General features: G+C 47.3%; 1 protein-coding gene and 1 long non-coding RNA gene across 2 annotated transcripts; both read left to right on the top strand.

Moving 5' to 3' along the window:
- The first annotated feature begins 4,194 nt into the window (after positions 1-4,194).
- LOC133375130 (uncharacterized) lies at positions 4,195-8,511 on the top strand. The gene is made up of 3 exons (XM_061606677.1): positions 4,195-4,554; positions 6,101-6,253; positions 8,304-8,511. The coding sequence occupies exons 1-3, from the start codon at positions 4,207-4,209 to the stop codon at positions 8,439-8,441; spliced, it is 639 nt and encodes a 212-aa protein (XP_061462661.1). The 5' UTR covers positions 4,195-4,206; the 3' UTR covers positions 8,442-8,511.
- Positions 8,512-21,584: 13,073 nt separating this feature from the next.
- LOC133374836 (uncharacterized) lies at positions 21,585-26,027 on the top strand. The gene is made up of 3 exons (XR_009760000.1): positions 21,585-21,711; positions 22,990-23,157; positions 25,717-26,027. It is a non-coding gene; the product is annotated as an uncharacterized LOC133374836 (long non-coding RNA).
- Positions 26,028-26,054: the final 27 nt, after the last annotated feature.

Genomic DNA, 26,054 nt, shown 5'->3' on the forward strand with positions numbered 1-26,054 from the left:
GGAAAGGACATGGAAGCATGTTAGAAGACTCTTCTCAGTAGCCAACACACTTCCCTTCCATGCTGATTAGCTCACAAGATGCTGGAAACATAAGGGACCCTGCTGGGACCTGCCTCCCCAAAATGTAAGGGGTCTAAGACCCCCTCAAGACCCTGGACGACCACACCACTGCTGGAATCCTCTCCCAACACACCTACCCCCCAATGGATGTAATCTCAGCTGAAAATTGCATTCTGCTTTCTCAGTTGAAGCGCTTGTTTACCATCATGTGGACTAGGAACCTTTTTGCCAAATCTTCATCCATCTGCCTCTGGGCCCTCTTCCAAGTAATTTTGTGCACATCTTACAAAGGGGGGACATGATTCAGAGCCACAGACTCTTGTTTCTTGCAAAAGAAAAAAAAACAGCAGCACTGATGGACTCCCATCCCTAACGGGGGGGGTTTGAACCCTCTCTTACGCTATCAAATGTAAGGCCAAATGAAACTAATCCCCTGCCATGGTGGCATGATGGCTTTCGGGTGTATTCCTGTGGCAAAAAAAGCTGACCCCCAAATCTGACATCCCCCACCGCCCTGAGGCCATCAAGGCACCTCCTTCCCTTACCTTGTATTCTACACTGACAGTCTCCACGTTTTTGAAAATTTCATCATAATAATCCCGCTTATTATAGTAGTCCAAGGCAAGATCTGCTAAGTCATCTTCTGTCAGTCCTGCCAGGGACGGTCTTATTGCCTCCCTTGCTTCAGATGATGATGACCCCATCTGCTCCACCTCGCCTGGCTTTTCCAAAGGAGGCTCTTCCTCCTCAGTCCCCCACGCCGGCTGCCCCAGAAGCAGGGCCCACCCAAGGAGCAGCGGCAAACACAGCCGGGAAGCGAACATTGTGGCAAGGATCTGCTGGGACTCAGAGGCTGCCTGGCTGGAGGGGAAGTGCCCGCAGATATAGGGAGGAAGAAGGCCCCGCCCCCTGGTGGCTCCGCCCCCAGCTGGAAGGGTCCCGCCCCCCACAAAGACACGTCCACACGCCAGCAAGATCGGAGAGGTGAAACCTTGTCGAGTCCCACAACAACCCAGGACAGACCCATGTCGTGCCTTCAAGGGCAACCTTTGAGAAATCCTTGCGCTCCTCCGATTCCAACTTTCCAACTTTCACGTTGTGTACTAATCCAAGAGAAACAGGCCTGGGGAGATTACGGTCTTGGCTCTCTCTTCTTCCCAGCTAGTCCTCCGGGACCCTGCAGTTCAGTTATCTGGGATGCCCTGAGGCGAGGGGGCAGTCCAAGCTGTGGTGGGGGTGGGTGGCTGGTAGGCCACGAAGGAATGCCTGGAACAGGAACTGAAAGTTGGATTTTTCACTTCCAGCTGACTCCATAGTATTCCCATAGGTTTATGGAGTGTGTAAATCAGATTGTTCTGCATGCCTCAGCAGGCCTTCTAGACTGTTTTGTATCCAGAATGTTTTCCAGAATGGTGTGCGTGTGTGTGTGTAAATGCATCAAAACCAGAACCTTCCTGGCCGCACTTTTAAATGTAACCACTCCCTCACTGCCAAATTCTGCAACAGGAATGAATGTATTCAGATTTACCAACGAAGTCCTTTAGGGTTCTGTTTTTAATTCTGGAAGTAACGTAAAGGGAAATGAACTTTAACAAACTTTCTCCAGCCCCCAGAACGAGATGAAAAGAGGTGAAAAGTCTACATTAAGAGATTTAAAATGTAAAAACACTTTCCTGTCAGGGACACCAATGAGGACATGCAATAAAGCTTCTTGAGGCTTTGGCCGTGACCGTTTCAGGGGCTGCCATCAAACCAAAAGGTGGCAGGGCTACTGAGCTTCTTGGGACATAGAAACCCAGAGCTGGCCCATCTCCTTGAGATCACCTGAGGTTTCTCTTGGCTCCTGGGATGTTTGTTAATCAGGTACCTCTGAAGCTTTTGAAGAGGGGTCCCTGCCAGTTCCTTGCCAACTAAAACCCTGCTGGGTTGCCCCTTTCAGAAGGGGAGCTCCTTGTTAATTGTTTAAAAGCACTGAAAAACAAGACTGTTCTCATCTCTGTCCTTTGCCTCCAGATGAGTTGCGTTTTGATGTTCTGCCATGGTCATTTTTTAATAGCGCTTGACTTCCCCTGAGCTTATCTCGGTTGTTGACCTTGGCAGTGAGGACATGCAGGGCTGGGGGACAGGAGGAGCTGTGCGCACAGAGGCAGGGGACTGGGTGGGCCAGGCAGAGGTGGATGGTTGAAGTGAGGACAGCAAATGGGCTTCTGCTTAGAGGACTACTGAACCACAGTGCTGAGAGTTGCCAGTGTGTGTGTGTGTGGGGGGTTCACAGAAGACCGAGAGACAGGATTAGGAAAGGATTGTGCCTTGCTGGTAGAGCAGCTGAATTACATGCAAGAGGTCCTGTTAGGTGCAACCTCTGGAGAACTGGAAGGACCCCTTCCCGGAACTCTGGGCAGCCGCTGCCAATCAGTGTAGATTAAATCAGGGTTGGGGAACATCTGTGCCCCTCCCGATGGTGTTGGACTCCACCCCCCTTCAGTCCCAGCCAGCATGGCAAATGGCCAGGATTATGGGAGCTTGAATCCCCCAGCATCTGGAGGGCCACAGGTTCCCCACACGTGCTCTAGAGGATGAATAAGATGCCTTGTATTGAGCCTGCATGCAAAGCATCTTCTCTCCCACTGAGCTATGGTCCTCCTCCTAAAATGAAATAAGGCTCCAGTCCTCATGGTTCTGAATAAAGGCCTGATTTAGATAGGAGCATAGAACCTGCTTTACACTGAGTAAAATATTGGTCCATTTAGTTCAGTATTATACCTTGCTGGGGTGGGGGCCCTGTGCTTCTCAAGACGCTGTTGGACTCCAACTCCCATCAGCCCCAGCGGTGAGGCCAATGTCACTGATGATAGGAGTTGGAGTCCAGCACCATCTGGAGGGCACCACGTTGACTGCTGCTAGTATAGACAGCAGTGAGCAAGGTGGAGCCACTGTCAGACTCAGCAGATAATGTTCCTAGGATTTGTAACCACCCAGTTTCATTCCTTAAAGCTTTCCTCCTAATCCTAGATATATGGAGAGAGGATGCTGGAGGTTATTACTTTTTGGGAGTGAGAATCTTTGTGTCTGCTGATTTTTCCTCAGATTGTACACATTTCCTGCTTTTTGTTTTTTTTAATGATTACTAATAATTAATAATTAAATTGGATTAATTATTTAATTTAAATCATTAACTTGGATAAATAATCCAAAAGTGCACCCGAAGTTTACATAAAAAAAGAACATTACAATAATATACAACATAGAAGAGTAAGTAGATCCCCCCCTAAAAAATGTGGGGGGAAATGCGCTTTTGTGTGGAGTTGCTTGTGACTGCAGATTGAATTTATTGTTAGGGGTAAATTTTTAAGTCTTCCTCTCCTGAAGCTGCGTGGAAAAATCTCTGCACATGCTTCCTACTGCTTCTCATTGACCAGGCTCCTCAGTCCTGATGCTGAATTGCTTTCCAAGTTAAGCATTAGGTTTCTTTAGGTTTACAGAGCTGGGGGGGGGGGCTCTTCCTTTCATAGGAACCATGATCATTGCCTGCAGCTGCTGAGCGTGTCTGGTGTCCGATGTCAAAGAGGAAGGCCAACTGGGGGTACTGTAATGGTGCTTTGAGAGTTTTCCCAGAATTTCAAGCTGAAATACTTTGAAACTTATTGAATGCATGAAGGAGCAGAAAGGATTTTTCAAAGGTGAAAAATCCATCTTCAAGGACCCATTCCAGGCATTCTTTTGTGGCCTACCAGCCATCCACCACCACAGCTTAGACTGCCCCCTCGCCTCAGGGCATCCCAGATAACTGAACTGCAGGGTCCCGGAGGACTAGCTGGGAAGAAGAGAGAGCCAAGACCGTAATCTCCCCAGGCCTGTTTCTCTTGGATTAGTACACAACGTGAAAGGTGTTGGAATCGGAGGAGCACAAGGATTTCTCAAAGGTTGCCCTTGAAGGCACGACATGGGTCTGTCCTGGGTTGTTGTGGGACTCGACAAGGTTTCACCTCTCCGATCTTGCTGGCGTGTGGACGTGTCTTTGTGAGGGGCGGGACCCTTCCAGCTGGGGGCGGAGCCACCAGGGGGCGGGGCCTTCTTCCTCCCTATATCTGCAGGCACTTCCCCTCCAGCCAGGCAGCCTCTGAGTCCCAGCAGATCCTTGCCACAATGTTCGCTTCCCGGCTGTGTTTGCCGCTGCTCCTTGGGTGGGCCCTGCTTCTGGGGCAGCCGGCGTGGGGGACTGAGGAGGAAGAGCCTCCTTTGGGAGAGCCAAGCGAGGTGGAGCAGTCACTTCCGGAAGAGGATCTGTTGATGCTAAGGAGCCCCTGGGACTCGGATGAACATGTGGCGAGGATGGCTACTGCTCAGTTAAGATATATGCAAGAGGAAGCAGCCTACCAGCCACTGCCAGTCTCTCATTACATGAAGCAGATGGCAGTGGCTGAGCTTAACAAGGGAAACCGGTATGGTGAGCATTTCTTCAAGCATTTGGAGGACACCCAGATTGACGTCAAGGTGAGGGGAGCAGACGCCAGGCAAGATTCCGCAGGGGAGGCCTTTGGGAGGGAACATCTTTGGGGACCTTCTGGCCTTCCTTTCTCCTGATGGCAAAGGAGAGCTTAAATACAATGTGGAGGCAGAAAGCACACCTGGTCTTATCTCTGTGTGGAGGGGCCCTCTAGTGTCCGGGGGGGGGTTGTCGGTGCAACTGAACTCCCATCCTCCCTTGAATGCCAGCCTTTGCCAATCTGGTGCATTCCAGATGTTTTGGACAACAGCTCCCATCATTCTGAAGGAAGTGGTAGTCCAAAACGTCTGGAGAGCACAGGTTGGCAAAGGCTGCTCTGCACATTTCCTTGGCTGTGGCTCTTTTCCATGGGGTCATGACCTCTGATACATAGATAGGAGGATGGTGTTTACGGATGCTTGCCAAAGCTGCTAGCCAGGCCTGGCCAAGCCTTTGTCTACAGGCAAATGGTTTGGCCAGAATAGCCAGTGGATGATTTCCCAGGAGCCAGGAAATAGGTGCAGGGTTCAACGTCTGGATGGGGTCAATGGCAGATCACACCACCATCACAGCCAAGGACAACATAATCTGGTGCTGTGAATGACAGAGAAAAAATAAAACATCTTTGGAGCCTTATTGAGAGAGAAAGTGGGAGACACAATGTTCCAGTGTGTGGTGGCGGCTTTAATGTTTGTCGAAGTGCGACCTCTGCTCAACTCGTATGTTTGTAAATAAACCCAGATATTACAAAAATGCCATTAGCCTCATCTGATCTCTCCTTCCAGACTAATCCAAATCTGATTCAGAACTTGTCTAAATTGTAACAGACAACTTCTTGCTATGTAAGGGAATGGGGCTTGGATGCCATTAAACTCCCCCATCCCACTTACTCTGTTTTCTGTTCTTGTCCAAATCCCAATTACTTATTAAAAGACTATGATGATGATGCGTGTAAAGAGAAGAAAGTTTCCCTTAATCTGCCTTGTTCAGAAGTTTAGTTTCTAATCAGAGAATACTGGGGGCTGGAATCTAAGAGCAGAACTCCCTCTTCTTCTTCTTCTTCTTCTTCTTCTTCTTGTTATTGTTATTGTTATTGTTATTGAATATTTCTATCTCACCCTTCCTCCCAGTAGGAGCCCAGGGTGGCAAACAAAAGCACATTATACCCAGAAGACATGGAGAAATAAGTAAAACAAAATTACAAAGATCTGCTAGAGAAGCTGAAATGGGAGGTGGGGGCATCTGGGTGGCTGGAAAAAATAAAAGAAGCATTTCTCATCTAGGGGCTGGAGGGGACTACACCTAATTTGAACCCACATCCTCTGACCTGGCCCAATAAGCCACTTGTTGGAAGGGCTGAGTGGAATTACTTTGTGATGAGAGAAAGGCATTCTGCAGATGCTTAGATATCCTTCGTTTACGTTCATTCCAAAGTCAGCCCTATCCTAATGGAATATCTCCCGCACCCCACTTTGGGAAATGTTCGCATTGTTGGCCAGGAGACAGAGCTGTGTGGAGCCTAAGTTTGGAATGCGTCTTGTTCTTTGCTTCCAGAAAGCAAAGGGGGTTATGGCATACGTCAGGATGATTGTGGAGAAAACCAACTGCACAAGAGAGGATTTGAGCGGCGAGGATGGCCCCAGCATGTACACTAATCCGTACCTGGACAGCCAAAATTGTGCACTGCTGCCTGACTATGAAAAGCAGGTGAGATGACACAAGCAGCATTCTTTTGTAGTCAGGCTGCATTAGATGCCTTGCTCCACCTCTTGGGGGCAACACTGGTCCTTCCCTCTGCACCTGCAGCGATTGAACGACTGTCTCAGACAGAGCTCTTCCTCCACTCCTGCCTGAAATCTTTTCAACTGGAGAGGCCAGGAATCGAACCCGGGGCCTTTTCCATGCAAAGCATTTGCTCTGCTAGGCAGCTACAGCCTCATGGGGTGGGGGGTGGGGTACATGAGGCTGTGTCTCACTCTTGCTACGCGCACATGAGCAGAATTATGTCCAAAAGGGGCTCTTGCTCCTCACTGTAGGGCCTGAAAGACTTAAAAAGACAAAATGAGCAGGAGGTTTCTAGATAACAGTCCGCTTCCCTAGATGCTGAAATGAGTAATTACATGTGTGACTACGAAATCTATATTAGGGTAATATATTTAATAGGCCAACCAAAATGTTTCAAAACAGTTTGCAAGGCTTTCAAGTTCTCCGGAACTCTTTGTCATGCTAGAAGGTAAACACAGGGCTGGGGACCGGCGGAACAGCTGGTTGGCGGTGAAGCCCCAATGTCCTCTCCCTCCACTGGGCCACATCCTCATGATGAAAGGAGGGAGGAGTTGGTTGACATTCAAATGAGTCTCTGTTAGGTGCTAGGCAGGTTTCAGGTTGGCTTAAGGCCTAGTGGGAAGAAGGAAATATTTAAATTAGCCCTTTATTCAGAACCATGAGGACTGGAGTCTTATCTTATTCCTCGGGGAAAGAGAGGCAGAGAGGATGCTTTGCATGCTGGCTCAGGATAAGGCAGTTTATTCAAGCTCTACATCAAGTGTGGGGACCTGTGGCCTCCAGATGTTGCTGAACTACAACTCCCAACATCCCTGACCATTGGCCATGTCGGCTGGGCTGGGGATAGTGGGATTTTGGAGTCCAGCAACATCTGCAGGCATCACATTGACTATCCTTGCTTTACAGTGTATGCAAGCGCAGGGGGCCTTTTTAGATATGGGCTTGGAGGAGAGGTTTGTCTGGTGTTTCCTCATTTTATTTTTGTGCAGTCCTGAGCTCCAACAGCCCCAGCGGGAAAGCCTTCAGTTTTGTGTAAGTCCTTTGCACCAAAACATGCTAGAGGTGCTGCGGGAGAGTTGAGCCAGCCATTGTATTCACTAGTAGCGCCTCTTCCTTGTCTGTTGTTATTATGTTTCAACGTGTGTTTCCCTCGCATCCAGTCCAAGTTGGGCAGCATCAGTGCAACGGCACAGGAGGCTCACACCTAAATCCTAAGGCGCTACAGTTGGCATTGGAAGAGCATAGGATTGCACTCAGTTTAAGTCAAACTTTATTCGTCAATCAGTAAGGCCAATGCAAAGCTTGGCTCAGATGTTAGACTAAAACCAGAATACAGCAGAATTGCAAGCTGATTCCTGTTTGTAACAGTCAGATCTGATAGAAAACATCCTTGGCCAACCTGGTACCCTCCACAAGTTTTGGACTACAACTCCCATCAGTCCCAGCATCTTATGGCTGTGCTGGCTGGGTGTGGTGGGAGCTGTAGTCCAAAACATCTGGAGGGCACCAAGTTGGCAAATATGGGAATGAGATAAGGGGAAATGATATTTAATTGCAAAATGCACTCTCGCTACATAGCAAACACACCTTATCCACAGCAAATTGCAAAAATCTAGAAGCAGCAGAATTTGTTACAGTTGCACAGCAGAAAAAACCCTCTCTTACAGATAGTCCAGCTCAGCCTTCCTTTTCCTGAGACCACCAGCCCTTGTCCCACAGGCATTTGGGCCGTTCAGCTTCTGTGCGTGTGTTTCCACATCAAGAGCTGATCTTCTCAGGATGTTGAATGCTGCAGCCAGGAAGGATCCATGACTAAGCCTGCCCAGGGCAACCATTGCATCCAGAGGGCCCTTGCTTTGCAATAAACTGTGCGTGAAGCTTGTTTTCAAGAGGTGGCCTTTCCAATCGTCTTTTCTAAATGTTTCTTTGGTTCCCCCTTGTCCCCACTCCCACACCCTACCCCTGTTCTTAGGAATATGACTGCACATTTCCAATATTTATCGAGGAGGGTTCCAGACAGCCAATCCCCTTCAGCTATGACTGCATGCCTGTGCCAAGAATCGCCACTGGAAACTCCAAGGAAGAACTGCCGGGATCCCTTGAGAAATGAAGAAGACTCTGCCTCATGTTTGGATGCTGTTGGCCAGTTGTGCTGGCAGGGGCGGGGGGCAGGGGGGAGCCCACACTTGATTTGCCCTTTCCTTCCACAGATGAAATATAATCACTTAGATGCAAGCCAGAAACTGTCCCTCTAAAAGGGGGTGTCTGAATCTACCACAGTCCCTCCTCATCCTAGAATCTCTCTCTCTCTCCCATTGTTTCAAAATAGGATAATAAAATTAACTTGCACAAGTATTCCCTTGTGGTTTAACATCTGAGGTTTCCTCGCTTTTTAATGTCTGTGTATCCCCAAACCTGCGTGGCTGCTCTGGAATGGGGGGAATTGAGACGGCAAGCTGCATGATCAGCAGAAATGGGCCAGGGGGAGGCTTTGCATGCTTGAATATGTGCCCCTCTCAAAAACAGCACACTGAAGGTGAGGGCTGCCATAACTCATCTTCCTGACAGGCTAGCTTTCTATGTACAAGGAAATTTTTATATAAGGGGAAACTGAAAAAATCCTATCCCAATCCCCCCCCCAACAAATGCACCATAATGTTCAGCAGGAGCTGCGCTACCTGATTGCCATATTGTATGAGTAACACCCATGCAAACCTGACTCTGGCTCAGGGAGTTTGTGTCCCTCTTGGTGATGGCCCCTTCATTCCTGCTGCAAAAAATATGTGGCTGTGACTTAGCTGACTGTGTTGCTACCCCTTGGAGGTAAAGGGTGGAAGAGGCAGATTCTGTCCTCTAGGCAAAACAGCTGGATGTTTGTGCCCACTTCCACGATTTCACGTGACTTGTGAGCTGCTGGCCACGGTTGCAGCTGAAGCAGTGGTTTTAGTGGAACAGGGAAGAACAGCAGGGAGAATGATGACTTCTCTGCGGGAAAATTTTGCCAATCCTCTGCATGCCAAATAATTTTTTCTCAAAGAGAACCCCCAAAATAAGCTAAGCAGAGGTAGAGGTGTGTTACATTAACATGCACATCTGAGGGTTAAAACTGCCACTTTTATTTTGAAAAATTCCAAAGCTCCTTTATTATGGCCAACCAAAATGTCACAAAATGGATTTTTGTGTCTAACAGAACTCTGGAACAGGCTGGATGGTGTGTGCGAGAGCGAGAGAGCACACGCGAGAGCTCTGACTTATTAATGAATCTATGTCTGGTTTGTTCAACCATGCATTTGTGTTGTGTTCCTTTAGAAGCTGGGGGGTGGCTATGGGGGTGTGCCTGAACCGCAGAATTGACCACAACTCCACTGGCTTGCAGGGTTTCTGAAAGCCACAGCTGAATAACATGGCTCTATATAACCGTTTAGGTATACACATTTCTAAAGGGTCTGCTCCAGATTTTTGGGAGGGTGGCGGATGGTGGATAGCTGCTCTGGTGCTGCCAGGATACACCTCTGGAGCAAAGTCCAGGGCCCGCTCTGCAGAATCAGTCCACTGTCATCGTCAGGCCATTCAGTCCAGAGGCTAAAATTTCTGGAGTGCCCCGCGGCTGCAAGATGCCCCAACCTGCCCATCTCTTTGCCTTGGCCCAGAAGAGGAAGCTCCTTGGCCTCATGCGAATCAATCACCACTTGCATGCTGGGGGGAGAAGCAGCGGGGGGGAGGACTGCTTGGGTGTGTGGTAACGCAGCCGAAGCTGTGCTCACGGCTGGAGTTCGATTCCAACGGAAGGAGGAAGTCGAATCTCCAGTAAAAGAGGTCGAGGTCCACTCAGCCTTCCATCCATCCGTGGTCGGTAAAATGAGTACCCGGCATATGCTGGGGGGTAAAGAAAGGCCGGGGAAGGAACTGGCAATCCCACCCCATATATACGGTCTGCCTAGAAAACGTCACAAGATGACACCCTAAGAGTCGGAAATGACTCACACTACAAGTGCGGGGACACCTTTACCTTTTATTTAATTAAAAACATCAAAGTGATTTACAACACATTTAAGACAACAATAACAATCATAGATCTTTAAAATACAATAAAAACAAAGGTCAACTGTTGCAAAAAAAACCAAACATGTTCTTAATTGCCTGCATAAGCCTGGTGGAACAGAGATGTTTTCAGCAGGTGCTTAAAAGTTAAAGCAGAAGGCACCCGCTGAATCTCTGTTGGCAGAGCATTCCGGAGAACTGGGCCAATGATATCATGGGGCACTTTGTCACAAGCTTTGCTGAAGTTGAGATATATTATGTCCACAGCATTCTCACAATCTACCAGGGAGGTTACCTGATCAAAAATGAGATTCATTAGTCTGGCAGGATTTGTTCTTGACAAATCGATGTTGACATCTCACCCCACTTATCAAAAATTAATGCTATTGCTGCTCACACCCCAATCTCTGAGTGGTGAGAGATTTCCAGGGGTCCCTACGCTTACCCAGGGGTTTGGTTTCCTTGGAATGAAGATCAGCATAGTCTGTGGTGTCTTCAGGATATATGGTTTTATTTACACATATATACAACCTGAACATAAGATGGAGGGTCTCATAGCATTAACAGATCTTGCTTCCATATGAGGTGATTATCATCATCATCATTTATATTTATTAGTCACTTTTCTTTCCCAACTGAAAAAACAAAGTGTCTTTTTTTAAAACAGATATAAAAACAAAAATAAAAATATCAAAAAATAATCCAGCTACATAAAAACAAAATCCAACTTCTTCCACCCTGACTAAAATCAAAGGCCTGGGTAATAAAATTTTTTTACTGGTGCCTAAAAAAAGACAGTGATAGCGCTAGGCATATCTCCCTGCTGACAGCATGCCACAGATGGGGAGCCACCACCAGGAAAGCCTGTTCTCGTGTCGCCACCCTCTGCACCTCAGAGGGGGAATACGGAGAAGAGCCTCAGAGGACAAACACAGGGTTTAGGTTGGTTCTTGTGGGGAGAGGCGGTCCTTGAGGTCTTGGTGGTCCTGACCAGTGTAAGGTTTTAAAGGTCAAAACCACACTTTGAACTGAGCCCAGAAACTAATTGGTAGCCAGTGCAGCTGTACCAGAATTGGTGTTATGTGTTCTGATCATCTTTCCCCAGTCAGTAATCTGGCCACCAAGTTCTGCACCACCTGCAGTTTCCAAACCACCTTCAAAGGCAGTCCCATGTATAATACTTTGCAGTAGTCTAACCTGGAGGTTACCAGAGCATAGACAACAGGTGTTAGGCTAACCCTGTTCAGACAGGAACATTGCTGGGCCACCAGCTAAAGCTGATGGAAGGCACTTTGTGCCACCAAAGCCACCCTGGGCCTCAAGCAACAGCAATGGATCCAGAAGTACCCCCAAGCTGCACACCTGCTTCTTCAGAGGGAGTGCAACCCCATCCAGAAGAGGCCATGCCCCACCCATCTGGTCTAGGGAACCAAGTGCCTCAGTCTTATCTAGATTTAGTTTCAGTTTGTTAGCTCTCATCCAGTCTATCACCAAGGCCAGACATCGATCTAGCACATCTAGTGCCACATCTGCAGGTGTAAAGGAGAGATAGAGCTGAGAATCATCAGCAAATTGCTGACAATGCACTCCAAAACTATGGATGACTCCACTCAGTGGTTTCATGCAGATGTTAAATAGTATGGAGGATAAAATCGAACCTTGCAGAACCCCACACTGAAGGCTGAACAATACAGTAGGGCCCCACTTTACAGCGCTTCGCTGATGTGGCGGTCTCAATTAGACGCAATTAGACTAAAGCCCCACTCATACGGTGCTTGTTCCACTTTTACGGCAGTTTTCGGGCATCACATGCCATTCTATTCAATGAGTTCCGCTTTTCAGCGGTTTTCGCTTTTCAGTGGGGGTCCGGAACATAACCCGCCGTATGAGTGGGGCCCTACTGCAGTATCCAAGTACCACCCTCTGAAAATGGCCATCCAAGTAGGACTGGAACCACTGCAAAGCAGTACCATCCACCCCCAACATAGACAGCCACTGCAGCAAAATATCATGGTCAATTGCTATCGAAAGCCACTGAGAGGTCAACAAGGATTAAGAGGGACACACTCTATCTGTCTCCTGACAAATATTCAGAATACAGGAAGCCAGATTTTTTCTGAACATCAGGAAGCTGTTAGAGCGATAGGACAATGGAACCAATGACCTAGGGAGGTGGTAGGTTCTCCAAGACTGGAGGCATTCAAGAGGCAGCTGGACAGCCCCCTCTCGGGGATGGTTTGACTTGGATTTTTGCAATGAGAAGGAGGTTGGACTCAATGGACATGTCTACTATTCTGTGAGTCTATGATTCTATGGATAGCAGTGTATACATTTTTGTAAATATTGCTTGGTGGAGAGCCGCACTGAAAAATTCAGACAAGTGTGCATTTCGAAGGAAGGCTAGCTTCAGTTCTCATACTGTTTTGGAAAGTGCAAATTTGATAGATTCTGATTAAAATGCAGACTGAATCAAATCTCTCCGCCATCCCTACTTCAGTGTCAGGGAGGGAGATCCGATGTTGGGAGTCTCCCTTTCAGTGACGCCAATCCCTTCGAAATCCTGGCTCAGCTAACATCAGTAGGCCCAAAGGGTGTAGGTATTGGGCAGAGCTTGGAAAAGTTAATTTTTTTGAACTACAACTCCCATCAGCCCCAGACAGCATGGCTACTGGATTGGGCTGATGGGAGTTGTAGTTCAAAAAAAGTAACTTTTCCAAGCTCTGGTATTGGGGGGCATGCCAGGATCTGAAGAATCCAAAGCCCTCACACATCCCAAATCGAGGTGGTAGTGGAAGTAGTGGAATTAGACACACATCTGGGGATGGATAAATCTCACCCTTCCCTTTCCAGTGGAAGGGTAAAACAGTAATTATTATTTGTGTAAAGCTGAAAGAAGGCTGCTCTCATTTCTGCCCTGCTGGGTGAAGCCTGGCAAGGCGTTGGATGAAGCGGTGAGAGCTGTTTTTGTATTCTCCTCCTCTTCCTTTTCCCTTACATGGGTAGTCAGCACGGTGCAGTTGAGGTGTTGTAGACTTTAGTTCTCCCATCAGCACCAGCCAGCATAGTCAGTGGCCATGAATGGCGGGAACTGCAGTCCACAACACCTGGAGGAGAACAGGTTGGCTATGCCTGCCGTATGTGATGTTGCAATATGTGGTTCAGCTCCAACTTGTGGGTTGAGGCTGCATAGGGTTAAAAGGGTAGCTAGAGAGGATACCTCCTGGTTGCTAGGCTATACCTGTCCTTTGAACTCCTGCTGTCTCTTCCTTCCTGCTAGACTGATATGCAGAGGATGTTGAACACATCTCCTTCCTTCTTTCTCTCAGAGGGAGAGCATACATATTTTTCTTTGTCTCTCCCGCTCCTCCAAGCTGAGGGCAAACACTAGGCTTAGTGTTTGCATCTCCAACTAGTTAGATGTAGAACTCTTTCCTATCAAGCATGTACTTCCAGAATAAAGTAGTTATTTCTTATTTTAAAGCGTAAAGTCTCTGACTAATTTGCAGGGAAGGTGGAATCGTTAGCAAAGATTCAAACACACAAAGGCTCACTCAGACGCTCCGTTCCCAATCTCGACACTCTGCAACATGGTTTTTTTCCCCAAATTTTATTTAATTACAGTCATAGACCCAGTCAGCCAAAAAACAAGGATTTGTATACATATTGTGCGTACAAATACAAATACATGAAGATATCATTTAAAATAAGATATGAAGATATCATTTAAAAATAAGAGTATCAACAGCATTAAACGCATTGCACATGTCTTTTCCGCAGCACCTGTGCTATATAAAGGAATTTAGCAACTGCTTCAGTTGTGGATTTATTTTTGTCAGACAAAAGATGGAAAAGTATCTGTTCTGGATGTTTATTAGAGAGTCCAGAAGTAAGTGGAGAGATAATTTTCGCTCTTAAATCCTTATATAGCTCACATTCTAAAAGAACGTGATCTAGGGTTTCAGGGGTATTAGCATTGCAAATACAATAGCGTTTAACATAAGGGATACCTTGAAAACGGCCTGTAAGCAGAGCAGAGGGTAAGCAGTTGAATCTTGCTCTGGAGAACAGGAACCTATATTGCGAAAAGTTTAGCTGTTCTAAATAAGGCATATGAGATGGGAAGCTAAAATTCAAACCAAGTTGAAGGGGGGAGCAAGATGTTAATGCCTTAGAAAATGAATACTGCCGGTCAAGGTCTTTAATTTGTTGAGTAATAACTGCTTTGGCTGTTTCAAAGCCCCAGGATGACAGGAGTTCTAAAGACAGACCTAGGTGATTTAGCTTCCCTTCAAAGATTTTAGTCCATGAACTTTTAAATGGATCTTTCCATATAAGATGTGTAAGTCCTGAAGGGCCCCCCGAATAGGCTATCCTGAGCCAGAAATTGAATGCTTGCAACCAAGCTGTACATTCTAAAGAGTTAAACCCTGACTCTAGACGGAGGCCGGCTGAAGAGGCGCATCTTGGTAACCCGAAAATGGACATAAGAAAAGTTGATAATATTGACTCGATTTTTTTATTATACTGAGTGACCCAAATCGGGATTCCATAGTGGAGCTGTGATATTATTTTAATTTAAAAATTTTTTATAGCAGCAGGGATGAAACATCCGCCTTTTGTATAATAGAACCTAATTAGGGCTTTAGAGGTGTTATGGGCTGCTTGAGTTACGGCCTTCATATGAGGGGTCCAGGAGAGTGAGGGACAGAATAAGATGCCTAGGTACTTAAATTTCTTAACCTGTTCAAACAGTAAGCCTTCTATTTTCCAAAGATGTTTTGAGTTATTTTTGGTGAATGTCATTATTTTGGACTTAGTGTGATTAATTGTAAGAAAATTTTGTTCGCAGTAACAAATAAAAGTCCGTAGTAGGCGTTTAAGGCCAATTTCAGAAAAGGACATCAGGACCGTGTCATCGGCATATAGTAGCAGAGGACAGCTCACTCCTGCAGTATTTGGGGAGTGGAGATTTTCATTAGAACATTTGTTTTTTAGGTCGTTTAGGAAAAGGTTAAACAAAGTAGGCGCCAATGCACAACCCTGTCGAACTCCGATGTTTGCAGAGATGGATCTGGTTAGATTTCCATCTATCCCATATCGCACTCTTAGTGAAGTGCATTGATAGAGCTGACTAATCAAAAATAATAGTCGCTTGTCTATTGTGGTCAGATTTAATTTGGCCCATAACAGGTCTCTTGGGACTGTATCGAAAGCTGTTTTAAGATCTATATATGCCACAAAAAGGCCTCTGTTTGTACCACTCATGTATTTTTCCACCAGGAATCTCAAAATTAAGCAATGATCTATAGCAGATCTATGCTTACGAAAGCCTATTTGTTCTTGTCCCAAGATGTTTTCCTCCTCTATCCAAGACTGGAGTCTGACATTTAAGAGACTCACAAATACTTTACCTATCACAGAGAGGAGACTGATGGGCCTGTAATTAGCAGGATCCTCCCTATCTCCTTTTTTGTGTACTGGAATAATCACCGCCTCAAGCCAAGCTGAGGGGATTTTTCCATGCTGATTTATCTGGTTAAAAAGGGATGTGAGTAATGGAGCCCACCAATTAATATTATGTTTTAACATTTCTGGGAGAATTTTATCTATTCCTGGGGCTTTTCCACTTTTGAGTTTGTTGAATAATCTATGGTGCGGCCGCATTTGGAATACTGTGTACAGTTCTGGTCGCCTCATCTCAAAAAGGATATTCTAGAGTTGGAAAAGGTTCAGAAGAGGGCAACCAGAATGATCAAGGGGATGGAGCGACTCCCTTACGAGGAAAGGTTGCAGCATTTGGGGCTTTTTAGTTTAGAGAAAAGGCGGGTCAGAGGAGACATGATAGAAGTGTATAAAATTCAGAGCTTGGAAAAGTTACTTTTTTGAACTACAACTCCCATCAGCCCCAGCCAGCATGGCCACTGGATTGGGCTGATGGGCGTTGTAGTTCAAAAAAGTAACTTTTCCAAGCTCTGATAAAATTATGCATGGCATTGAGAAAGTGGATAGAGAAAAGTTCTTCTCCCTCTCTCATAATACTAGAACTCGTGGACATTCAAAGAAGCTGAATGTTGGAAGATTCAGGACAGACAAAAGGAAGTACTTCTTTACTCAGCGCATAGTTAAACTATGGAATTTGCTCCCACAAGATGCAGTAATGGCCACCAGCTTGGACGGCTTTAAAAGAAGATTAGACAAATTCATGGAGGACAGGGCTATCAATGGCTACTAGCCATGATGGCTGTGCTCTGCCACCCTAGTCAGAGGCAGCATGCTTCTGAAAACCAGTTGCCGGAAGCCTCAGGAGGGGCGAGTGTTCTTGCACTCGGGTCCTGCTTGCAGGCTTCCCCCAGGCACCTGGTTGGCCACTGTGAGAACAGGATGCTGGACTAGATGGGCCACTGGCCTGATCCAGCAGGCTCTTCTTATGTTCTTATGTTCTTATGTTCTTACCGGGGGCCAATCAGGTAGGTTGCTTGTCTTTATCAAATTTGAAGTCCAACTTGAATTATTCCTATGTTTTGAGAATTGGAGTGAAAAGTAACGTTCCCAAATTTCAGGTTTGATGTTGCAGTGCAAAGGGGCATATGATCCTGAGGCATTTGTAACTAAGGCCCAGAATAGTTTCGATTCATTATTTAGGGAAGCATTTATTAAGGTCTTCCAGCTTTCCTGTTGGGCCTGTCTTTTTTTAAGGGCAATTAGCTTTTTATAATTCTGCTTTGCCAGATAGTATTCAGGGGGAAGGGTTATTGCATTTGATTCTCTATAAGAGTGGTAAATTCTTCTTAGAGTCTGTTTGGAGATCTTGCATTCCCTGTCGAACCACCTCGGAAATTTCAAGTTTTCTGAACTACGTGGGCATTTTGTAACACCCATGGAATTTTCTAAGGCAGAGGATAGTGTTGTATAGTCAGATAGAATCTCAGAAATTGAATTTGATGTCATTATACGTTTCCTAATATTAAGGATTCGTGGAGAAGCTAGGAGGCTCTCTAACTTGGAGATATTACAGGCAGACCACTGGAGTCTCTTATAGCAGGGTACAGACCTTAGGATTTTGCATGATGGTTTTATTGTATGGCAGTGGCCTTTTTTTAAGGATAGGTTGAATAGTAGAGGAAGATGGTCACTTTCTAGTCTATCACCAATTAAAAAGTTGGTGATGCAAGAAAACAAAAAGGGGGATAACAGCACGTAGTCCACCTCACTGCTGCCGCGCCCTGAAATGAAAGTGAACTCTGCAATTGGGTCAATAGCCTCGTGCCCATTGACTATAACCAAATTTAGCCTAGCCACTAGTTGGATTAAGCAGATCCCTGCAAAATTAATCTTGTGGTCTTTAGAACATCTAGTATATGACGGGATTAAGTGTTCTGGGTTAAGGTCACCCCATAAGGGGGATGCAGCTAAAATGTCATTTTTTGGACCCAATCTAGCGTTTAAATCACCTACAATTATGCTTTGGGCCTTTAGGTGGTCTTGCTCCAGTTTTATTATGTATTTTTCCAGTTGTTGCCAGACTAAGGATATTTTATCCTTATGTATTAACGGGGGGATATATACATTTATTAATAGAATGGATATATGGTTTAATTCTAAAAGGACTGCCATCGCAATATTTTCACATGGGGCAAGTTTCTTGATTTTTACATCCATCAGAGTGGAAATCAAAATAAAGTAGTTATTTCTTATTTTAAAGCGTAAAGTCTCTGTCTGACTAATTTGCAGGGAAGGTGGAATCCTTAGCAAAGATTCAAACACACAAAGGCTCACTCAGACGCTCCGTTCCCCATCTCGACACTCTGCGACATGTGATGTGTCAGTTTTCTTTCCAGGTGCTTCAGGCAAGTTTGCTCCAGTCTGCTTTGCTTTTCACTGGAGATGCCAGAGACCGGGACCTTCCGCGGGGACAGAAAAGGGTCTTCCTCATCATTTTAAGCTGGAGATGCCAGCAGGGATTGAACCTGCATGCCAAGCAGGTACTCTTCCCCCTGAGCTACAGCCAGTGATGATCAGCCATGCTGTCATCTTGCCATGAAGGAAAACTTCCCAAAGAGTGTAGTACTGCTTAGCTCAGGACAGTGACATTTAGAACAGTTCCTGTCAAACCCCAAAGTGGCAGAAATGTCAGGTTTATTGTGGAATGATCCAAAGGTGGCCTATCTTTACAGATCACCTGAAGTTTTACTTGGCCCATGGGACGTTTGTAAACTGAGCACCTTCAGTCCACTTGGATAATGCCCCTCACCAAGCCCTGCCAACACAAACCCCGATGAATGACCCCTTTCAGAACGGCAGCTTCTCGGTAAGTGTCGAAAAGGACCTTGAAATAATGCAGCTACTGATGAGATAATTGCATTCAGGTGAGCTGCATTTTGATGGCTTTGTTTTACCTTGATCATTTTTTAATAGCGCTTGACTTCCCCTGTGCTTTATCTTGGATGACGGGGGCATGCACAGCCTATGGCCAGGAGGATCTGTGTGCACAGAGGCAGGGGACTGGGTGGGCCAAGAAGACGGCTAGGAAGAGAGCCCAGAGGTGGGTGGATGATATGGGGGGCAGAGGGGCATGTGTCTGAAGGGAGGATTAGCAGTGAACACAGGGGGGGGCAGTTAAAGAAAAACTTACAGGTGCACAGAGATGAGGATGAGGGGGTTGGGGAAATCCTCAGAGAAGGCCTCGAGTGGGGAGGGGGAACTGGAGACCCTCCAGATGTTGTTGGGCTCCAACTCCCATCACCCAGGCACGTGTCCAGTAGCCAGGGATGATGGGAGTTGGGAGTCCATCCTGGCCTAGAGGTGGATTTGCAATTGCCATGTTTCTTATCACTTGCAACAGAATAGTCCAAATCTTTACTTATCACCACCCTCCACCAACCTGTGGCCATCCAGATGTTTTGGCCTACAACAGCCATCATCCCTGACTATAAGCCATGTTGGCTGGGGTTCAAACAATCTGGAGGGCCCCAGGTTGGGGTGGGGTGTTAATTTGAGAGACGCCTAAGAGTTCCTCACCCTAATCGTGGACAGGTGAGAAGAGGAGACAGAGGATCTTAGTGAGTGCTGATTCCTCCCTCCACCTTGGCTCCGAATTACACGCATCCGTGAGGAGGAACCCCTGTGAGTTTTGAGCCACTCTCGTAAATGCCTTGTAATGCTGAGGCTGCCTCGACATGCTCAAAGGTGCTCTCTACTTCCTGCATGGTATGGATGAGCCACAGTGCTGGGCACTGCTTTGCAGCCAAAGCCTTAACTCAGACCCTCTGGACTTCCTGGGCTGCTAGAACTGGGACCCTCTTTTCCCTGGAAGAGGCACCTTCTGTGCAAAGGTGCCATTCCTCATACTTGTCGGTTCTCTAGAAGAGAGAGGAGTGGCTGGCAGTGTTTGCTGCTCAGCTGGTGGGCACCACAACCATTGCCAGAAGTTGCTGGACTAGGTTGCTGTCCAAGGTTGATACTGAAGGCACAAGTCTGTCCTGGGTCGTTGTGGGACTTGACAAGGTTTCACCTCTCCGATCTTGCTGGCATGTGGACGTGTCTTTGTGGGGGGCAGGACCCTTCCAACTGGGGGCGGAGCCACCAGGGGGTGGGGCCTTCTTCCTCCCTATATCTGCGGGCGCTTCCCCTCTAGCCAGGCAGCCTCTGAGTCCCAGCGGATCCTTGCCACAATGGTCGCTTCCGGGCTGTGTTTGCCGCTGCTCCTTGGGTGGGCCCTGCTTCTGGGGCAGCCGGCATGGGGGATGAAGAAAAGCTGTTGTCACGAGCAGTCACTGCCCCCCACGGATGAAGAGCTGGAGGAAAGGGCAAGCCAAGAGCGACGGATGCTGGAAGAAACAAAGGAATACACTTATAGAATGGAATCCTTCAAGCAAGACGCCATGAGGTACATTAATAATCGGAGCCCTGGCCCTTTCTACAAACATTTGGAAGATACCCATTATACAGTCAAGGTAAGGGAAATGAGGAGGTGCCCCAAGAGTCCCAGGGAGGTGAGATGCCCTTTCTGGTCCCCCTTCTCCTTCCACCTCAGGGAGAGCCAGCCTGGCTCCCGGCTGCTTTTTCCATCTGGGATATGTGGCTCTGCAGCCTGGCTTCTTCTCCCTCCAAGATAGTCACCAGACATGATTTGATGAGAGAAGGCGTTCCAAGCCCTCAGGATGGCAAAGGCCTTAAACGGAGAACCCAGTCGTGATGGTTAGGCTGGGATTGGATCCAGTCCGGCTTCTGAGTGTCCCAGAGGGCTCCCTGGATTCCCTTCACTCCCTGCCCACCAATACCTGCCCACCAGGGGTGGCCCTCCAGATGTTGCTGAACTCCAGTGCCCAACGTCCCTGACCATTAGCCATGCTGGCTGCTGGAGTGCAGGAACAGCTGGAGGGCTGCAGGTATTTCCTCTCTTCTGCTCTCCACATTCTGTGTAGCTCTTCCCATTCTGATGCTCTCGGCACAGACCATGCACCGTGCATACACTCTGTCTTTCTCTCTTTCCTCTGCTTGCTCCAATACCAGCTACCTAAAACACAAATAAAGCAGGCCCTGGCATAAACAGAGGGTGCTTCATCTCTAGGCGCTTCCAGAGGGATGGCCTGGCTTGTTCCGCTCACTTTTTAAGAGGCAGCTCCATGACATCATTGCCCTGCTCAGGTCATCTTTTGTCCAGACAGCAGAAAATCTGACTTTTTTTAAAAAAAAAAGAACGACAGTGCAGTCTCCACGGGTGTGTACTGTTGTTAGTGCTTCTCTCCCCTGAGGGGTGTGCTTTGCATGTTGGCACTCGGCACACCTTATCTATTCCGCCAGGTATTCCAATGATGATCACTGTTTTTCGTCAAAGTTTTAATTGCTCCTCCAATACATTTTTGGCTATATATTTACACATTAGTGCTTATATGAGTGTTACAAAAACACATTTAAATTTGTCTTTAAAAATCTGATCCCCATTACCTTTCCAATCACCATCTTAGCAATGTGTTTATTGGCCCATGGGATGTTTGCAAACTGGGTACCTTCAGTCCACTTGGATAATGCCCCTCACCAAGCGTTGCCAACACAAACCCCGGTGAATGGCCCCTTTCAGAACGGCAGCTTCTCATTAAGTGTCGAAAAGGACCTTGAAATAATGCAGCTACTGATGACATAATTGCATTCCGGTGAGCTGCATTTGAAGGCCTTGTTCTGTCTTAATCATATTTAATAGTGCTTGACTTCCCTTGTGCTTTATCTTGGTTGCTGACCTTGGCAGTGAGGCTACACACAGCCCATGGCCAGGGGGATCTGCGTGCACAGAGGCAGGGGACTAGGTGGGCCAAGAAGGCGGCTAGGAAGAGGACCCAGAGGTAGGTGGATGATGTGGGAGGGCAGAGGAGCATGTATCTGAAGGGAGGATTGGCACTGGACAAAGGGGGGCAGTTAAAGAAAAATGTAGAGGGACACAGAGATGAGGATGAGGGGGTTGGGGAAATCCTCAGAGAAGGCATCGAGTGGGGAGGGGGAACTGGAGACCCTCCAGATGTTGTTGGGCTCCAACTCCCATCACCCAGGCACGTGTCCAGTAGCCAGAGACGATTGGGAGTCCATCCTGGCCTAGAGGTGGATTTGCCATGTTTCTTATGCAACAGAATAATCCAAAGTTTTACTTAACACCAGTCTTCTCCAACCTGTGGCTATCTTCCATTTTAGCAATGTGTTTTTCCAGTTTTTCATAGCACACTTCCTAAGTTTTTTATACAACATTTTTACAAGTCTTGAAGGTAATCAGGAAAATCACTTAGCTATAAAATTCCTTTTGCACAAATTAAATTTTTTATTTTTTAAAAAAGTTAGGTTTGGGGAGGCTGGCCCTTTCTCTGCCCGCACAGCTGTGTTACACCCAGTAGTATGAATGGAACATAGCAGGTTATACACACAGAAAAGGCCCACTGCAAAGACAATGGCAATTTTACCTGCAGCATATAGAGGGACAGTAATGACTGGGTACCTCTAGGATCCACAGCCGGCCTGGAAGCATCCGAGGGAGTTTTTCCTAAGTGGGATCATCCAAACTTTGCTTTTCTATCGATAGAGTTCTAGGGGCTTAAGAGCAAAACTCTCTCTTTCCTCTGCCCATTAGGCCAGGGGGCTGCGGAGGAACAACCCTAGGGAAGTCAAAGGTCTGAAAAAGAACTTTTGGGGGATGGCTCAGGATGGCTGAAAAAATAACGATAATGCTTAGTTTCTAAAAGGGAAGGGGCTTTGAGGGGGTTGCACCTATGACTCTCCATATTCTGCCCTGGCCCCTTAAGGCCCATGTAAGGCAGCCTCTGCCAGCCTCCAGCTGGAGGGCACCAGGCTGGTGAAGGTTGTTGTAAAGGCAGGGTGAATTTGTTTAGTGGTGAGAGAATGGCACTCTGCACATGCTTAGATGCCCTTTCTTACATCTTTCTTCCTTAGCACATTCTGAGGCTTGGACCCTGACCTCAAAAGCATTTCCTGGGACCTTAAGCCTTGGCTCAAAACAATGTCTCTTCCCCCCACCCCCACCCCAGGGAGTCACCTTGGGTATATGTGTCTGTCAAGAATGGGAAGAGGGGGGTGAGCAACTTACACTTGAAATGCCTCTTGTTCTCTGCTTCCAGAAAGCAGTTGGGATTGTGACAAGCATCACACTGTATGTGACGAAGACCAATTGCACAAGGGAAGATATGCCTTCCCCTATGATGTATGATAGCCTCATGTATTACGGCCACCTGGATGATCGAGCGTTAACAGATCTGAGAGATTGCCAGCCGCTGCCAGTGCCTGAGGTGAGATCACCGTTGGTTTTGTTCTGCATTTAATTGGGCTGCATGTAGCTGTTAACCATCTTTGTTGGCCTTGGACGTGGTATGGTCCTCTCTCAGTCCAAATGTACATTATACTTGTATAGTTTCATAATGTATCTCAGGCAGGGATTATTCCCAGCAATGCTTCCCAAGACCCATCTAGATGGAGAGATGCCATGGGCTAAACCTGAGAGCTTCTACATACAAAGTTCTGTCCTGCATGTGTCCTCCTGCAGAATAACCGTGGAATAACGTGGATAGGCAGTTGCCAATGCCCCAAACTCCTCATATCCCATTCCCCTGCCTCCCCAATTATCTAACCACTTCAGGCTCGCATTGTCTGCGAAAGAACTGGGCATGTTTAGCCTGGAGAAGAGAAGACTGGGGGGAGATATTATAGCCCTCTTCAAGTACATGAAAGGTTGTCACATAGAGGAGGGCCGGGATCTCTTCTTGATTGTCCCAGAGTGCAGGACACGGAATAATGGGCTCAAGTTGCAGGAAGCCAGATTTCGACGACTTCAGGAAAAACTTCCTAACTGTTAGAGCCATACGACAATGGAACCAATGACCTAGAGAGGCAGTGGGCTCTCCGACACTGGAGGCCTTCAAAAGGCAGCTGGACAGCCATCTGTCGGGAATGCTTTGATTTGGATTCCTGCATTGAGCAGGGGGTTGGACTTGATGGCCTTGTAGGCCCCTTCCAACTCTACTGTTCTATGATTCTATGTCCAGTGTTTAGAGCAGACCTGATCTTCTCTGTGGCATGAGGCTATTCAGAAGAGCATCTCATGAACAGGAGCAGTGCCAGCCAGCCCAGCCCCATTGTCACATGCTCCAATTAGCCCCACCCCTGGCACCTTTGCATACAGAGCAAGCACCAGCAGGGAGGGGCCTTCATTCAGCATCCAGCTGCATTTGCAAAGCAGACACCCATCCTAGGCACATGGATGGCAGGAGCAGGCTTACTTGGAGCATGTGGCATTGGAATGGGCCTAACACACTCACACACAAGGAGAGCCCTGCAAGTGGATCAGGCCAAAGGCTCACCCTGCACCCTGTTCTCACAGATGCCAGTCAGATGCCCCCACTGGGAAGCTCACAAGCAGGACCTGAATGCAACAGCAGTTCTCCTCCACTTGTGATTCCCAGCTGCTGGTATTCAGGGGCATACTTCCTCTGGCAGTGAAAGTAAAAACTAGCCATGGTGGCTGCTGGCTACCAAGCAGGGATGGGGCCTTTTCACCAGTGGCACCCAAGCTTCAGAGGTGCTCATGTGCTGCCTATGCTTTGTGCAGTTCTGTGGGCCCTCGAGGCTTGCAGGGAAAGCAGGCAGCGTCTGTCATGTACAGGACCCTGGACAGCTCCGAGGGGCCTGCTAAGAGGCCGCTGCATCGAGATGTCTCTGCACAGCCAACTGAAGCCTTATGCAGGCTGACTAGGCCTGAAGTGTGATATGCTCTGCCCCCAGGAGCTTGGGAAAGTTGCTTTTTTGAACGACAACTCCCATCAGCCCAATCCAGTGGCCATGCTGGCTGGGGCTGATGGGAGTTGTGGTTTTAAAAAGTAACTTTCCCAAGCTCAAGGTACCCAAATACCTAAAGCCGGACATCTTATTTTGATCCCTGAGGCAGGAAACTCCCACAAGCACCTCTTCCTGACTGTAAAAATACCAGTATTAGTGAATTAAAGCTGACAATTTGCTGCCCAGTTGTTACACGGAAAAACCAGCTGCCTCTGGAGTCCCTCTCACTTTGCCTAATGGTAGGGCCGGCCCTTGTCTGCTTTATAGATTGGCCTAGTTGTAGGGAGGGTGAAGGACTCCTGAAGCCAGACATGAGGCCAGCTCCCTGCTGAAGCTAAGCAGGGTCAGGTCTGGTCAGTGCATGGATGGGAGACCACCTGGGAACCACATGTAAGTCGCCTTGGGTTTCTAGCATGGAAAGAAAGGCGGGGTAGAAATGTAATAAATAAATAAATAACAAATAAGCCCATTCTCTGGGATGGCTGGGAAATCCTGTTATCCCCTCCCTCGGATTCCTGGGACTCAGCCAGCCACTTCTCCACAGACATTCAAACGGAAGGTTTGGGTTGTTTCCTCTTTGCAACTCTAGAGCATAAAGAAACAGGGAGGGTCCTTGTAAAAACGAGAGCTGATATTCCCTGGCTGCCAAACGCTGCGCCTGTGATCCATCTCTGTGTTTGCTGGGTGCAATCATAGAGTTTCTAGCCTGTCTTGGGAGAGCCCTAATCCGGCAGGTATCGGGCATGTCTTTAAGACAAGGAAATGTAAAGTAAGATAGAAGCAGCCTGTCCCAACCTTGGGCTCCCCAGATGTTGCTGGACTACAATTCCCATCATTCCTGACCATTGGCCATGCTGGCTGGGGCTGATGGGAGTTGTAGTCCAACAACATCTGGGGACCCAAAGGTTGGGAAAGGCTGAGGCAGCAGCCTCTTGAAATTAGCAAACCCAGCACATCCTAGACTCTCTAACTTGTTTGTTTCTTTGATTTCCATCTCCTTCTACATCTACTTTCAGGTAGAACAATGCACGTTTCAAATGTATATGGATGCAAAGAGTGGACGACAGACCATCTTTGATTATTACTGCACACCAGTGGAAGTAGCTGAAGAAGATGAGGATTGATGACTCTGCCTCATCTCTGGATGCAGCCAATTGGGGTCAGCCCCTTCCTTCCACAGCTACAATATAATCACTTAGATAGAAACTCTCCCACAGAAAGTGGGTTTCTGAATCCACCACAGTCCCTCCTCATCCTAGAATCTCTCTCTCTCTCTCTCTCTCTCTCTCCTGTTCCGAAATAGGACAATAAAATTAACTCGCACAAGCATTACCATGTGACTTAACAGCTGCGG

The sequence above is a fragment of the Rhineura floridana genome, chromosome 22 (assembly GCF_030035675.1).
Source record: "Rhineura floridana isolate rRhiFlo1 chromosome 22, rRhiFlo1.hap2, whole genome shotgun sequence".
NCBI classification, from domain to species: Eukaryota; Metazoa; Chordata; class Lepidosauria; order Squamata; family Rhineuridae; genus Rhineura; species Rhineura floridana.